Below are 15396 nucleotides of genomic sequence, written 5' to 3'. Positions count from 1 at the left end.
ATGTGAAAAAAGACTGCCAAAGACCAAGAAACAAAGAAAGCAAACTGGATGTCAGAACAGACATGGAACCCAAGAAGAGAGCCAAAACCAAGTAAGACCTCAGGAGGGAAGATCTCAGAAAGAAACTTAACAAAAAATTTCAAAGACCTTTTGGAAGACACAATTAGTAGTATTGTAACAATATCTGTAAAGGCCTCAAACATAGAAACAGTTATGGAAAAACAAGGAGAGTTCCAAAAGATCTCTGAACTCAGAAGGTTGCAACTTTGAATTGACATGCTAAAAATCACCCATGAACAGATAGTAACTGATTTCAAGAAGATGGAATGTCAATATCCAAGACACTTTAGAACATATTGTGTACTTTCAAGAAACTCTAGTGTTAGGAAATCAGTTCAGTACTCCAGGCATTATCAAGTCAGAAGGCTACAGAAACTGATAGAATATCTACAGAAATATGGCAAGCAACAGAAGAATCCATAAAGGTTCTAACCAAACTATCCCAGCAAATATGGAGAATGACACCATGACCAACCAGTTGAAAGAGGTCACTGTACATAATACCAAAAAAAGAAGACTTAACAGAATATGCAAACTGTTATAAAATATCTCACATGCTAGCAAAATAATAAGGATCATCCAACCCAGATTAAAACCCTACATGGAATGGGAAATAACAGACATTCAAACTGATTTAGAAAAAAAAACAAGGAACAAGATACATTACCGTTGATGCATGCTGAATAATTAAGAAAACCAAAGAATACCAAAAGAAGTCAATATCTGCTTCACTGTTTATAGAAAAGCTTTCAATAGTGTCAAGCTGCCCAATGTCTTTATGAAAATGGGAATCCCAGAACATCCCACACAAAACATATACACAGGCCAAGGGGAAATGACAATCTGGAGGGAATTTGGCAAAACGGACTGGCTCCAGGTCAGGAAAGGATTGAGGCTGGCTGTTTACTCTCTCCTATTCAACCTATGTCCTGAATATATATATTGAGGCACTGAGGCTAGGTTGGAAGAACTATGTGCCTAGTTTTAAAACTCGAAGAAGAAACATCAATAACTTACATTATGCTGATATCACTACTCAGATAAATGAAAATTCCAATGATCTGCAAGCTCAATGAAAATCAAGCAGCAAAATGAAAAAAATGGGACTAAGATTTAATACAAAGACCTAACTAATGACAGTGGATACAGCAACTAGCCTTAGAATTAACAAGATACTGAAGTGGTGGATAGCTTCTGCCTTTTTGGATCTACTTACAACATTAAAGGAAACAGCAGCAAAAAAGCATGCCACAGACTAGCACTTGGTAAGGTAACAGTGAAAGCCCTGGAGATTTTGTGATGTATCTATACCTACAAAGATCAGAATTGTACAGGCAGTGGTTTTCCCTATGACACTTTATAGAAGCAAAAGTTGGACTTTGAAGAAACAGCACAGAAAGAATACTGACACTTTCGAACTCTGGTTTTGGAGAAGACTCCTGAGAATACCATGAATAGTCAAGAAAACAAATAGATGAATCACAGAACAAATCAATCTGAAGTTTTCACCCAAGGCACAAATGACCAGATCGAAATGGTGGAAATGGGTTTTGACCAGATCAAAAGATGACTGAAATCATCTTTTGAACACATTATGTGAAGGCCTAACTCTCTTGAGGTCTATAATGCTGGGAATAGTGGAAGGAAAAATAAGAGGACAACAGTGGTGATGTAATTGGATACACTGATGGAAGGTTGGGGACAGATCTTCCTGGAGAATGTCGATTGAGTATTCACTAAGAGTCAACTAGAATTTGATGGCACGTAATCATTTGTTATAGATTTTGAGTTAATAAAGCTTCGTTGATTTCTGAATTTTAAAGACATTTCTATTTTCGTTTTCTTTTTAAGCAATTAATTTAAGATCAGAAGGCAGAAAATTCTAGCTGTTACTGAGTTGTTGTTCCATCCTACATCTCCCAAAAAAGACTAGCCCATGTTAGCAAAGTGACTGTTTTCTGAGATTTTTTAAGCAACAACTGGTCTATGATAGTATAGGATAAACAGTTGAATCCACCATAGATACACCTATCTTAGAAAAGGTTATGAAAATAGCTTTATTTTCCCTATTCCAAATACCAACATTTTGCATATATACTTGAAATGCAAGCCTTTTTAAAAAAAAAACAAAAAAACTCCAAAATGGTACTTTCCAGTCATGAGATGTATCTTCTTCAGACACATTTGTAAATTCTGAAACAGTTTTCACAGCAAGAGCACAATTGAGTTGGAGCCAGAGCCTAAGAAGTAGTCTCAATATTTTTTACCTTTCCAACAAGTGGCACCAAAAATAATTTTGGTACATACTCCCCTGGAGTCATGAGTTGATCTCACTGAGTCATGGGACTAAGCTATGCATCAGCTCTTGGTTAATAACATCAGTTTCCAAACGATAGTAGTAAAATTGATTGAGGGCATTAAGATCTAGTACACCAGTCCCTATATTACAACTGCATTCAGTGTCGGAACAAGTACCTCCCTGCAAGAGCCAGATAGCCAGATTTGGATATTTTAATTGCCAAATCTTTTCTACTAATAAATGTTAGCACTTGGATTACTTTTGTTCTTGGAAACCCCGAGGAGCCAGCTTCTGGTATGAAATAGTCAAAAAAGCCTTTGGGTTCTCTTCTCAGCAGGCTATGGAGGATGACACAAACTCAGTGTAGAATTATGTTTATATGGCAGAAAAACCTGTGGTTCCTTTCCTGTTTCTCAATAAGGCAGTCTGAGATCAATAACTGCCCTGATTTTGAGGCAGTAGATTACTTAGATGTTCAGATCAAGGAGGCTACATAGTATGAGCATCAAGTAGCACTTTCTCGAGCCCTGAGGTGGTGTTTCCCTGTTTCCGAGACAAGGTGAACTTCTTCAGCAGTCCTTGCAATCATATGTTCAAAAGCCCAGGAACCTAGAAACAAGTTAGTGGGGAGGCTACTGCCAAAGTACAGCTTGCTGTTAGTAGCGATTGCTTGGTATTTCATCAGCTCCAGGTAGGCTGGCGTGAGTTTCAGCTGTCAAGGAGAAGAAAAAAAATGAATACACCTGGGAAGACATTTGCACCACAAGGATTAAGTGCCAACACAGCAGGCCACTGGTATGGATGTTTTGATACCCATACATACAGCCACCAAAGATTTGTTTTCTCCCACAAGAAGTAGGTTTCGCATTCGTGTGTCTTGTTCCCCTCAACCTTTGGTCAGAATGCTGGTGTAAGCAAGGGAAACTCACCTTATTTGAGTCAGCTGCTTTTTGGGCGGTGTAGTATTCTGCATCAGCCTTCGCTTTCTCCCTTGCTAAATAAGCAGCATCTAAGGAAATAGCCGCAAACCTTTGGTCAGCCAGTTTTAAGCCATCAACTCACTGTCCGTCTCTTTCCTCAGGTTGCCAAAATAAACCTTTCTAAACCTCTGCAGCATAGCCCCGTGTGGAATACCTGAAGCCTAAGCACATTTCTTTTTGGCCTCAAAGACTTAATACAAAACAGGAGACAAAATATTAGGGAAGATTTTGAGGGAGGCTGAAGTATTGCGGGGGGATGGGGGCAGGAATGTAGTGACCAGAGGAGATTCCATGAAGTCCTGCTCCAGTTCTGCAACCCAGGGGCGGGGGGAGCAGGGAGGGGATGGAAGAACTAGTAAGGAACAAGTAAACAACATTAATCATGCCAAGCAGACTGCCCCAATCTTTGGAAATCAAGGCGACAGGCCTTCTCCCCTAGCTCCCAGACACTGTGGCCCTTTGCTCAGAATCTCTAATTAGCAAGGGAGGGCAGGGTGGAGCATATCGCTACCTTCAAGCTCAGAAATCCGTTTCTCTGTCAAAGTCTCCATGACCTTCTGCTGGAACTGTATCTTTGCCACCTGAGCGATCTTCTCTGCTTCTGCAATTGGAAAGCATTCACAGTCAAGTACAAGAACTATATAGGCTGCAACAACAGTCAAGCACACCAATGCCACAAATTTATTCAGACAACCATCCTGAAGCTCACAAGAACAGATTTGTGGTCTGGCATAAGCATGGTGAAACCCTTACAGGTCCAGGAGAGTGACATATGGCACATCCTTGCCCTTAACTTACTTACCTTCTCTTAAAGACTCCATTATAGCAAAGGTACACTAGTACTGTAAAATGCCTGAAACTAACCAGTGGTCAGTATGGATCATCTCAACACTTCTCATTCAGAGAAATGCTGCACACAAGATGCCCTGCAGATCTACTGGACACACGTTTAAGGCTCTTTCAAAATTATGTCACACAACTCTAGCTATTTTGCTACTATATTCAATACCAACTACCACCCAGGAGGTCTATGGTTCAGCCATTACACTTGCCTATCTCCCCACTGTGATTTTCTTAGACCTAAAGAGAATATTTAGCCCAGAGGCAGGAAAGGAAAAAAAATGATGCCTACTGGCAAAGGTGAATTACCTATGACTGCCTTCCTCCTTTCCGTTTCAGCTTCCTTTTCCACGACTTTTTGCTTCTGCGTAGCTATCAAGAGTTTAGTCTTCTCTGCTTCTCTGCAGAGCAGAAAACAAAAAGGCTTCTTGAGCTACCTACCTAGAAGGCAATCTTTGTGAACCTATCTCCATTAAATGTCCTCAGCACAAGAGTATATCTTTGCAAAAGTCTCCATTTAACCAATGAGAAATCAAATGAAGACTTGGAAGACAGAGACTACTATGCTATTGCATCCATGTGCTGCTTTGTAAGTGCCCCAGAGGCATCCAGCTGACCCCCATGAGAAGCAGAATTCTGGATAGGCCTCTGATCTGATCCAGCAGGGTTTTCTTATACTCACACAAGTTCAAAATTTCTTCTGATTGCTTCAGGGATTTTGGGCTTTGTCACACGCACTGCCTGTACAGAAACAATCAGATGTCTTGGTCAAACAATACCCTTGCAGCATTTCCCAAGCATAAGTTCTATGCCAGTGTTTCTCAAACTCGGCAACTTTAAGACGTGTGGACTTCAACTCCCAGAATTCCCTAGTCAGCCAAGTTTGAGAAACACTGTTCTATACTCTCCTGCTTAAAAAGTGCTTCACTCTAGTTTGTGGGAATACCAACATGGCTTTTCCCTGCAGATATCCTTCCCCTCTGATGGCATTTCCCTGCTGCTTTCTATTCTTCCCCAAGCCCTTTTGGGTTTTGAATCTTAAAAAAATCATGCTACCCACCGGCTTCCCTAGCCCATCACATTCACCAAACCACCTCCTTAGAGATTCTGGTTCTTTGGGGTCGAGAGCAGAGCAAAAAGCAGCCCACAGAGCAGCGTGGAAAGGGGATGTGCGTTCCTCTCTTCCAGACAGCCTAGCATCCTCTGAGCTCAAATTTCTATATAACAGCAACAAAAGGAAAATCTTGGAAGCCTGCTAAGAACCCTGCGGTAAGTACCTAGAAGCAATACTGCAAAGGTGCTCCTATTTGGAATGTAAAAACAGATACAAGCATTAACTGGAAAGACGCTTGCTTAGCTATTTATCTTTTTTCTTCATTTAATTTGGCAGCTGTGGACATCTCTGTCACTCACATAGACAGAATGGGCAAGTCATAGGTTGTACCTGGATGGTAAGGCCTGGTGCCATGGCATTCAGATCCTGTTGTAGTGCCAGCTTCAGGTTTTCGTCAATCTGATCTAGTACAAGGAAACACAAAGTAAAGAGGTAAATTAACCAAACAGGGACACTTACACCAGAACCCAAAGTTTTTCTGTCAACCCTAAATGCAGGACTGCTCATGGCAATGCCATCTGTTCAGCTGGAGAGGGGACTGGGATTAGGTAGTTACTAATGTAGCCAAGGTGCAAGAAAGAACAAGAATATAGGACATATCTAGGTGGCCCCCGTTACTCACATAGGTTCCATTCCAACCTAACCACTGCAGATAATAAAATTGTGAATAAGAAAACCTTCAAAAACATGTTTGACTTAAGACTGGTCCTTGTACTTACATTGGTTGCAACGTCCCCATGGTCACATGATCATGATCCAGGCGCTTAGCGCCTGGCTCACAGTTACAATGTTCGCATCCCGCAATCACATGATCGGCATTTGCAACATTCTTTGCTGGCTTCCTACAAACAAAGTCAATAGGGAAGCCAGCAGGAGGTCACAAATGGCAACCACGTAATATCCTCACTTAACAAGCTGTGGTGATTCGCTTAACAGCGCCAACCAGAAGTGCTAGAATTTCTGTTGCTAAGTGGCACAGTCACAGGACATTGCACTTTATGACTGCGTTGCTTAGCAATGGAAATTCTGGCCCCAGCTGCTGTTGTTAAGTGAGGGCTACCTATACAGGTAGTCCTCAACCTACAACCATTCATTCGGCGACAGTTTGAAGTTATGAAGGCGCTGAATGAATGGTCGTTACAACTGGTCCTTGGAGTCCCAGACTTCCCAGCACTACCATGGTCACATGATTGTGATCTGGGCGCTTGGCAACCAGTTCACACTGATGACTGGTTGCAGCACCCCACGATCATGTGATCGCCATTTTCAGCCTTCCCTGCCAGCTTCCCCAGAAAGTCGGTGGGGAAGCCGGCAGGGAAGGTCACAAGTTGCTGGGGTAAGTCTCCCCCACCCATGCACCCTCCCCCAGCCCTGCTGCACTCATGCCGCGCCAGCCACTTGCGCACCCCCAGGCACCCTCCCTGACCTGCACCGGGCCTCTTGCGCACTCCCTCACACCCTCCCCAACCTGCACGCCTCTCACGCACCCCCCCATATCCTCACACATCCTCCCTGACCCGCAGCAAGCCTCTCACTCACCCCCACACACCCTCCCTGACCCACACCTCTCGCACACCCCCTCACACACCCAACCTGCGCACCCTCCTTGACCCGCACCTCTCGCACACCCCCTCACACACCCAACCTGTGCACCCTCCCTGACCCGCACCTCTCGCACACCCCCTCACCCCCGTGCACTCTTCCCAACCCATGCCACACTTCTTGCTCACTCCCTCACACCCTCCCTGACTTGCGCCATGCCTCTCACACACACCCTCACACCCTTGTGCACCCTCCCCAACCTGCACCACACCATGCCTCTCGTGCACCCCCTCACACCCTTGTACACCCTCCCTGGCCTTCCCCCATGCCCCCATCCCTCCTTGTTCCCTCCCCCATCTGGTAGCAGCCACTTACCTGCCTGCCAGCCTGGGACTTGCAACTTCCTGCTGGCTTCCCCATTGACTTTGGTTGTGGGAAGCCAGCAGGAAGTTGCCTTGCCTAATGACCGAGGGATTGCAGGGATTACCGTCACTAAGCAATTTATGACTGCATCACTTAGTGACAGAAATTCTGGTCCCAATTGGTGTTGTACATCGAGGATTACCTGTATGCGGAAAAGCCTATCCTCCATTGTGCAAAGACATAAAATAGACAAAAAACACTCCAAAAGCCATACTCCAAACAGAACTATGCACCCAAAGCCACAGATATGCAAAACCCTGTACCATGGATAGCAAGATCCGGTCTGTATTTACCAACCTCAATTATGTGAAACTGCAGGTAACAGAACCACCATAATGAGGATTGTTTGGGACACGCTCAGCTCAAAGACTCTCGTGGGAAGCAGCATAGCCAAGGCACAGTCACACTTACCAAAGAGCTCAATGTACACCTCCTGCAGGGTATGGATGCTGCAAAACTGGTTGAGCTCATGATGGATCTTGTTGAAGATGAGCGCCTTGTCATAATCGGCAGTATAATTCCTCACAATGTCATAAACTAGGAAAGGGAATGTCAATTTATTTGTCAAGTTACATGCCACCTCAATCACAAAGTGATTCTACGAAGCTTATACAATACAATTACAACATCAGGTCAAAATAACAACTACAAATAACTAAAAACAACCAGCAAAAGAATATATGGCACACATCAAGAAGGATAACATGTTACCCAACAACTACCATCAGGGAGCAGATCATTCTACTCTACCCTGGGACCTGTCGAAAGAGCCAGATTTTACAGAAGTGCAAGAAGGTGAGGGGCAAATAATCTCAGGGGGCATACTATATGTTCCACAAGAGAGTGCTTCACAGCTGAGACCTGGAGTGCACCAAATCATCCAGAATTTACTGATTGGGCAGAAACAATGTGAGCAAAATGGTTCTTTGGGTAACCAAGTTTTCAGCCATGAAAGCCTTTATGGGTAATAACCAACGGTTTGAATTTCACCTGGAAGCTCACTGGTAAGCAATGCAGCTCACAGAGCAGTGGGATTACCTGAGCAAAATAAGAAACACCCTTAACTACTTGCAAACCATTTTGGACTAGTTGTAGCTTCCATGTAGTCTTCAAGGGCAGCCCCATGTACAGTGCATTGCAATAGTCCAAAGGGGAAATGACTACAGCATAAGTGATTGTGCAAAGGTCCTCCTGATCCAGGAAGGGACACATCTGATGCATAAATTGGATTAGTGCAAAGGGGCTCCTGGCCATGTCTGCCACCTGCTCACTGAGCATGAGCCAAGAACCCAGGAGCACCCCCAGGGCAGTGCCACCCCCACTGAAAACTAAAGATGATAAATCACTGTAACCAGCAGGTCCTTGAAACCAAAGCCACTCAATCTTCCTAGGGTTGAATCTAACCCTTTCCCTCCCCATCTAGACCCTTACAGCTTCCAGGCACTGGGACAGGACCTCCATAGCATCATCTGTTCAGTCAGGGGTTGAGATATAAAGCTGGGTATCTGATGATATCTGATTTCATGTTGGCAGATAACCTCACCCAGTAACCCCATGTAAATATTGAACAAAAGTGGGGAGAGAGTTGAGCACTGTGGGACCCTGTAAAGCAAGAGTCTTAGACTGGATCTCTCCCCACCTACTAACACTGATTGGAACTGTCCCCAGAGGAAGGAAAACCGCTGCCGAACACTACCACCCCTCCCATCTCCCAGAGATGGCGCAGAAGAATACCATGATCGATAGCACTGAATGCAGCTGAGAGATCAAGCAGGACCAGGAGAGACAAACCACTCCTATCCCAGTCCCATGAGAGATCAACCACAAGCCTGATCAATGCTGTATCAGTGCTGTATCCAGATCTAATGCCTGACTGAAAAAGTCCAAATAATCCTCTTCCTCCCAGGCCCTCTGGAGTTGTCACACCACCACCTTCTAAATCACCTTTCCCAAAAAGAGAAAGCAAGAAACAGGACAAAAGCTATTCAGTGTTGCTGGGTCCACTGATGGCTTCTTGAGTAGACAGGAAAACCATTTAACTCAAGGATGAGTTAACCACCGCTTGAACCCAGTGGCTGGTCACCCCTCAGGAGGCCTTGACCAATCAGGAGGAAAAAGGATCTAATCTACAAGTGGCAGTGCTGACAACTCCAAGAACCCTGTCCCTCAAGATTCATAGGCTCAACCTCCTCTCAGATAATAAGACAAGACCCCTACCCAGCTAAGGCCCTAGGACTTGCCCAGCTAGAATCTGATTCCAAATGAATCTAAGTGACTTTTCCTATAAGATGCCCAGACTATTTCTCACAATGACTTTTGAGATGTTCTTCCTGTAGCTCAAGCCTCATGAGAGTCTGAGTTCCCTTAAAAAGGGTTGCTGGGTGGCATTCTATATATGCAAGGAGGGCAGAAAAACAATCATGCCTTTATTGTTGCTGTATAGGCCTAAGCTTGTATATATATTTGGTAGGACTCATTCTTCATCTTCTTTCCTTGGCACTCTAAAGACCGTTTCTAATGCTTTACCTACCAGAGCGCCTCATAAAACCAAAGAACAGCATAAAGAGACCACTCAAGTGCCATCCTATCCAAGGCCACTGATGCTCCTTTATTTCTGAAAGCAATTAAGACTTCAGCCAAATTGTCTGCCAGAGATTCAGAGAATTCCTCAAGTACCTTCTGGAAAACAAGCATCAATCACTGGGGGCAGACCAGTCTAATAATCCTCTCTGCAAAAAGAGGGGGGCAACACTGGAAAGCTGCAAAGGAACCAGAGAGTGATTCAACTATGACAAGGGACAGATGCACTGTCCCCACTCCAGATCATGTCACCTCTGCCCCAAGACAAAAACATGTAACTACCTATGTGAGTCAGGTCCTCAATAATCTGGGGTAGGTCCATGGCTGTCATAGTGGCCACAAACTCCCAAGCCATTTTAGGTTGAAATTCCCCAGAACTAACAGTCTGGGGGACTTAATGACCATTCTGGCAATGGCATCAAGCAGTTCAAGCAAAGAACCTGCTATGCATCAGCGAGGTTGATGCTCCAGCAGCAATCTCACCTGCTCCCTACTACCCAACTTCACATTTACAAGAAAGGAACAGCACTGTCTGTGCCCAACCAGGTTCTGGTAATACACACTATGTTGACTCCCTCATGGATGAGGAAGGACTTACTACAGGCCAGCCTGGCATTAAGCAGAAATAGCCAGAGCCCAGGGACACAAAGAATCTGGTGACCTGAAACTTGGGCTCAGAACTGGGGTGCAGAAGCAGAGGGGGGGGCTCAATGTAAGAAACAAAACCTCTCTTTCTCAGGAGTGGTCCACTCCATCTCCCATCATATCTCCCTCTGCCCAGTGCCACCAAGAGGCTCCTACAATAACAGGATAGTCATTAAGCTCATTCTTGTTTTTTCTCCAATATATACATGCAAGTTTCCACAGTAAAGGCCCCAATCCAGACTGGTATCCTCCAGATTTGTTTGTTTATAATTTCTATTTATAAGGCCACCCCAACACAAAACTAACTCTGGGCATTTGTTCAGTCAACATTTATTTAGTTGATATAACTTCCAGAATTTGATATAACTTCCAGAATTTGATATAACTTCCAAATTAGCCCAGAAATCTTACTTCTTTATGAACCAACTATCATATAAAACAATAACAAGCCAGCTATAATGAACAACATATCCCTTTTTAGGAGCAATAAGCTTCATAGCTTCCTTTCCTATTTCTACTTGCGCTTGCCTACCTTCAACCCTCCCACCACTGATCTTGCTTTGAAGCTCCCCTCCCAAACCTGAAGCACCTCACTGTCCTCTTTCCTGTATTTGTTTTCTGTTAAAGGGAAAGGGAAAATACCTGCATATGGTGCCAGCACATTCACCACCTCAATTCGGTCAATATAGATCATGACACCACCACTGCAAGAAGATAAGAAGAAAGATCAGTTACACTAGCAGAGAAAGCTCTTCCTTCATTCATTGCACATACATATTTGCAAGGTTAACAATTATCCAGCATGTCCTCTTTTGACAAGACAACTTCTCTGGCAGCAACACACTGTCTATGCAATAAGGACTATAAACTATCTGCCTCCAGACCAAAACTTTTGCAGAGAGTCTTGCTCAGCAAGAACAAATGAAGGTAACTTCGTTACTAACAAACATTCTGCTGAGACATTCTGAAAAAAACCAAACTGAAGATGCAAGCTGGGGACTGAACAGCTGTGATCAAAAGATTGCATGGAACCCTCCTTGTACAGGCAGTCCACAGGTTAAGAACATTCAACTTACGGCCAATTTGTACTTATGAACAGGCTGCCTATTACTAACAATGGCAGATGTTGTTCTCCTTCCTCAAGGTGACGAACTGCTGAAGCCCCACAATGTTTTCATGAACTGCTGAAGCCGTGCGTTTTTAATATTCAGCCTGTTTTCAGCAGTTTTTAGTGGTTCATAAAAACATTGCATGGCCTCAGCGGTTCATCAGCTCAAGGAAGGAGAACGTCATCTGCCACTTTTAGTAATAGGCAGCCCGTTTGTAAGTACAAGTTCCGACTTACATACAAATTCAAGTTAAAGACAAACTTAGGAATAGATCTTATTCTTGGAGACTCCCTGTATACATCCCTATACACAAAAGTTCCTTTCCACCTGGTGCCCAGATCATATGCAAGATGTCACAGCAGCACCACGTGACACAGGTCCAGTTTATCTACTTCTAGAATAGGGAATGAATCTCCAATCTGTATCACTGAGCATGCATGTAATCATACAGTAATCAGCCAAGTGAACCACTACAAATAGAAGTCCTGATGTATTAACATGCTGACAGCTCAGTTTGAACACTAGCCTCTGGCACACTTAGCAGCATGAAAGAAGAAATGCTACTTACCATAACCATTAAGTAAATGCACAAAAAGTAAAATAAGATTCTGAAGTGGATCCCAATTGGTGGGTCTCTGTTCCTTGTACTGTCCACATTCATCTGTTGCTATAGCTACAGATAGTCCTCGACTTACAACCACAAATGGGAGTGGAACTTCCATTGCTAAGCAATGCGGTCATTAGGCAAAATATCACATGACCACACCACTTAGCAACAGCAGTTCTAGTAGTCCCAGTTGCGGTCATTAGTCCAGGACAGCGCCGTCATTAGGCAAGTAATTCACACTTCTCCAGCCCTGCCACGTTCACCATCACTTCAACTCCTCCCACCTGCCTATCTCCCTGCATTTTAGCTGTGTACAGCAGCATTCCTTGGTGGCAGCAGCAGCTCTGGGGCTGAATTAGAGGCCTGGGGCCTTCAGCAGTCTCAGCCAGCCGCCACCGCCCCAGGCTTCCACTTCAATCCTAGCACAACCAGCACTGCTGCTGAGGAGTGCTGCCTCAAGCCCCGCACCACGGTCAGCCACCACAGCACCACAGCACAAAGCCCCAGCTGCCCCGCCACCCTGTGTTCCACAGGCCCTGCCACGCACAGGTGACCTTCACCGTTCTCCTCCTCTGAAGAGGTGTGCCCAGCCTGCCTTATGTGAGGCAGCTGCTGGCCATGCCAGCCCTTCTTTCCAAGGCACTTGCATTGTTCTTCAAATCACGCACCCCATTTCCACGCTGCTTTGGAAAACCTTTGGAAAGATTCTGAAGTCTTCCAAGGCATCACAAGAATGGGGCACACCTACCATTCTCCAATTGTGCACCCCATTCTTGAGGTCTTACGGATTTTTTTTTTAGCTACTAAAGCAGTCAAGTCGACTCTGTACTCATCTCCTTTAACAGGAAAGGTTTGCATCTTAAAAACTATAGTTAAAAAGACTTTTTTTTTTTTTGGCTTTAAAAATTAAATTTTATTTTGTTTATCTTTGGTGAGATTGGTCTTTTTTCCACAAAGGGAAAAAAACGGTTGAAACCTCTAGTCACACACCTCTAAGCCGTTCAGTAAGGAGGTCGCATTATAAAAATTACTTCCTTTTTTCCATTTTTACCAGAAGGAAGATGTTTGACACCTCTACCCTTCCACCCTATGGGCTCAACCATTCAACTATACATCTCGATGTATTTCCCAACTAGGCCAGAAACACAATGTGAACTACAAAAAGACAACATACCTTGTCCCACAAGGCACATTTTTCACTTCATCTGTCTGCAGTGTTGTCTGAAAAAAAAGAACACAAAATTGATCAGCAAAGACACTGCAGAGTGTAACATTTACTAACTTAAGAAATATTGATGACACAAACTGAATTTCAGGAACGTTCTGCTTATTTTTGGAGAAACAATTTCAAAACTTCAGTCCCACAGAGCTACAAGTGCTCCCACCACCATCTCCAACATCTGGCAGGAATTGCAGTTCATTTTTGACATGAGATTCAGATCAAGAAACTGGGGGGGAGGGGTCAGGGGATTTTTAAAAATTATATTTATTAACAATTTTCCCATAGAATAAAAGAAAAGAAAAAAGAAAAGGATATGCAAAAAAAAAGAAATAATTTAAAGTTAAGGAATATATTAGTGACTTCTGACCTTCTTTTCAACAGGTAATGACAATCTTATTATCCCTCCTCCCTGTTAGATGTTATACAAGTCCCTTCAGCCCCTCATTTAATCCAGGGAGACAGGGAAATTGCTAACAAAGAACTTGCCAGATTGGGGTTTTTTTTCTCCTTATCTTCAAGCAACTAGCAAAATCAAGCATGCAAATGAGAGGTATAAGCTTATTTACAAGCATTTATTTGTACTGCAAGGTTACTCATTACATACATCTAGTAACATATTACCTTTTGGTGGATTTTTAGTAATGGCGGGCTATAATTGCAAGTATGAAAACATGCAGTAGATTCTGCCCTGACACTATCCATGTGGTGTGTGAAAGACAAAGGCAGCCCTTTTGTCACCAAGCCTGCTTTCCCTCCCTCTGTTGTTTTCTGTCCCAAGCAGTTACACAAACCTGTACTGCTCTGTAAGTTGTGAGAATTGGGAGCATGATGTGATAGCCTGGTCCACTCAGGGTAGACAGCAGTGCACCTCCCCTGCAATAAGTTATATACAAAAGAGAAAGCAAATAAACATGGACAGAGGTCAGAGAGGACAACGTTTAAAACAACAGCCACAGCAAACATTCGTTTCAGCTGTCCAACTCACTTTCCTAATACCACACTCCAGTGGTTCAGTGGCAGACAGCTGAAAATTAGAGAAAGAGGGGCAACCTTACAGGTGCAATTTACAAGTTGCCTTCTGCATGCTACCAACTTAGTCTGGCTCTGGCCTTTTCAGGAGCAGAGCAAAGCAAAGGGTGAGGGGGCCAATGCTGCTTCACACCCTTTCAGGAACAAAACAGGAGAGCTGCCCTTTATTTCTGAGATAAGGTGTTGCTAGATGGAGCCCTGCTTGTCTTAGGACAGCCGTCTTCCACCTGGGACCATGCAAAGGTACCTGGGACCACAACACTCAGTTTGGGCTCATGCATCATGCTAAGCTACCATGCGCTTGGTTAACCACGGCTTAGCACGGCTGTGAACCCAACCAACTGAAGTTGCTTAATAAACTACAGTTAAGCAAACCAAGACCGAGCACCACTACACACACAGCCTCCGAACCCCAAGGGCGAGCTTGGAATCCTGGGAGTTGTAGTCTTAACGCAACTTGAGGACCAGTGTGGGACAGGGTGGCCTAGGTACTTGCCCGGAAGGTCTCCACCCAGGGCAGATGGACGAGCACTTGCGGGATCCAGAGCGAGGCAGGCACCGCGCCCCGCTAAGGGGCTTCCATCATCTGCCCGGAGAAGGAAGGAGGCTCGCAGCTTCTCGGGACGGGAAGAGAGGGGCCTAAGCCACACGAGGGACCCCGTCGCCCGGACTCACCTGTAGTAGACAGCCAGGTGCCCCTCCTCCACCTTGTGGACCGAGGCCCAGAGCAGCAGCGACAGCAACAGGCTAGCCGTCACTGCAGCTGAAACCGCCGGCCCGCGCCTCCGGCTCCACGTCGGGATCCCGCCGCTGCTTCCAGGCATCCTCCCGCCGCTCACACCCCGCAAGTGCCGCCGCCGCCACCGCGACGTCGTCGCTGCTGCTGCTGCATGTAACGGAACGGACTCTCCGCCTGCCCTCGCGTCTTTCGCGTTTCCGGCGGAGC

At 44.7% G+C, this 15396-nt stretch overlaps 1 protein-coding gene across 1 annotated transcript; it reads right to left on the bottom strand.

The window, feature by feature from the left end:
• Positions 1–2092: 2092 nt before the first annotated feature.
• On the bottom strand, positions 2093–15385 carry LOC103052219 (erlin-1). The gene is made up of 11 exons (XM_007433145.3): positions 15126–15385; positions 14213–14294; positions 13374–13420; positions 11126–11187; positions 7670–7795; positions 5624–5697; positions 4862–4920; positions 4489–4580; positions 3851–3940; positions 3289–3368; positions 2093–3071 (listed from the first exon to the last, which is right to left on the bottom strand). Exons 1-11 carry the CDS (start codon positions 15272–15274, stop codon positions 2865–2867), a joined length of 1068 nt encoding a protein of 355 aa, XP_007433207.1. The 5' UTR covers positions 15275–15385; the 3' UTR covers positions 2093–2864.
• Between the last annotated feature and the right edge of the window lie 11 nt (positions 15386–15396).

The sequence above is a fragment of the Python bivittatus genome, unplaced genomic scaffold, assembly GCF_059951505.1.
Source record: "Python bivittatus isolate LINGU-HERP-01145 unplaced genomic scaffold, Pbiv_v1 ctg000580_np1212, whole genome shotgun sequence".
Classification (NCBI taxonomy): Eukaryota; Metazoa; Chordata; class Lepidosauria; order Squamata; family Pythonidae; genus Python; species Python bivittatus.
The sequence above is the reverse complement of the archived record's forward strand: the minus strand, read 5'-3'. Positions and strand labels throughout refer to the sequence as shown.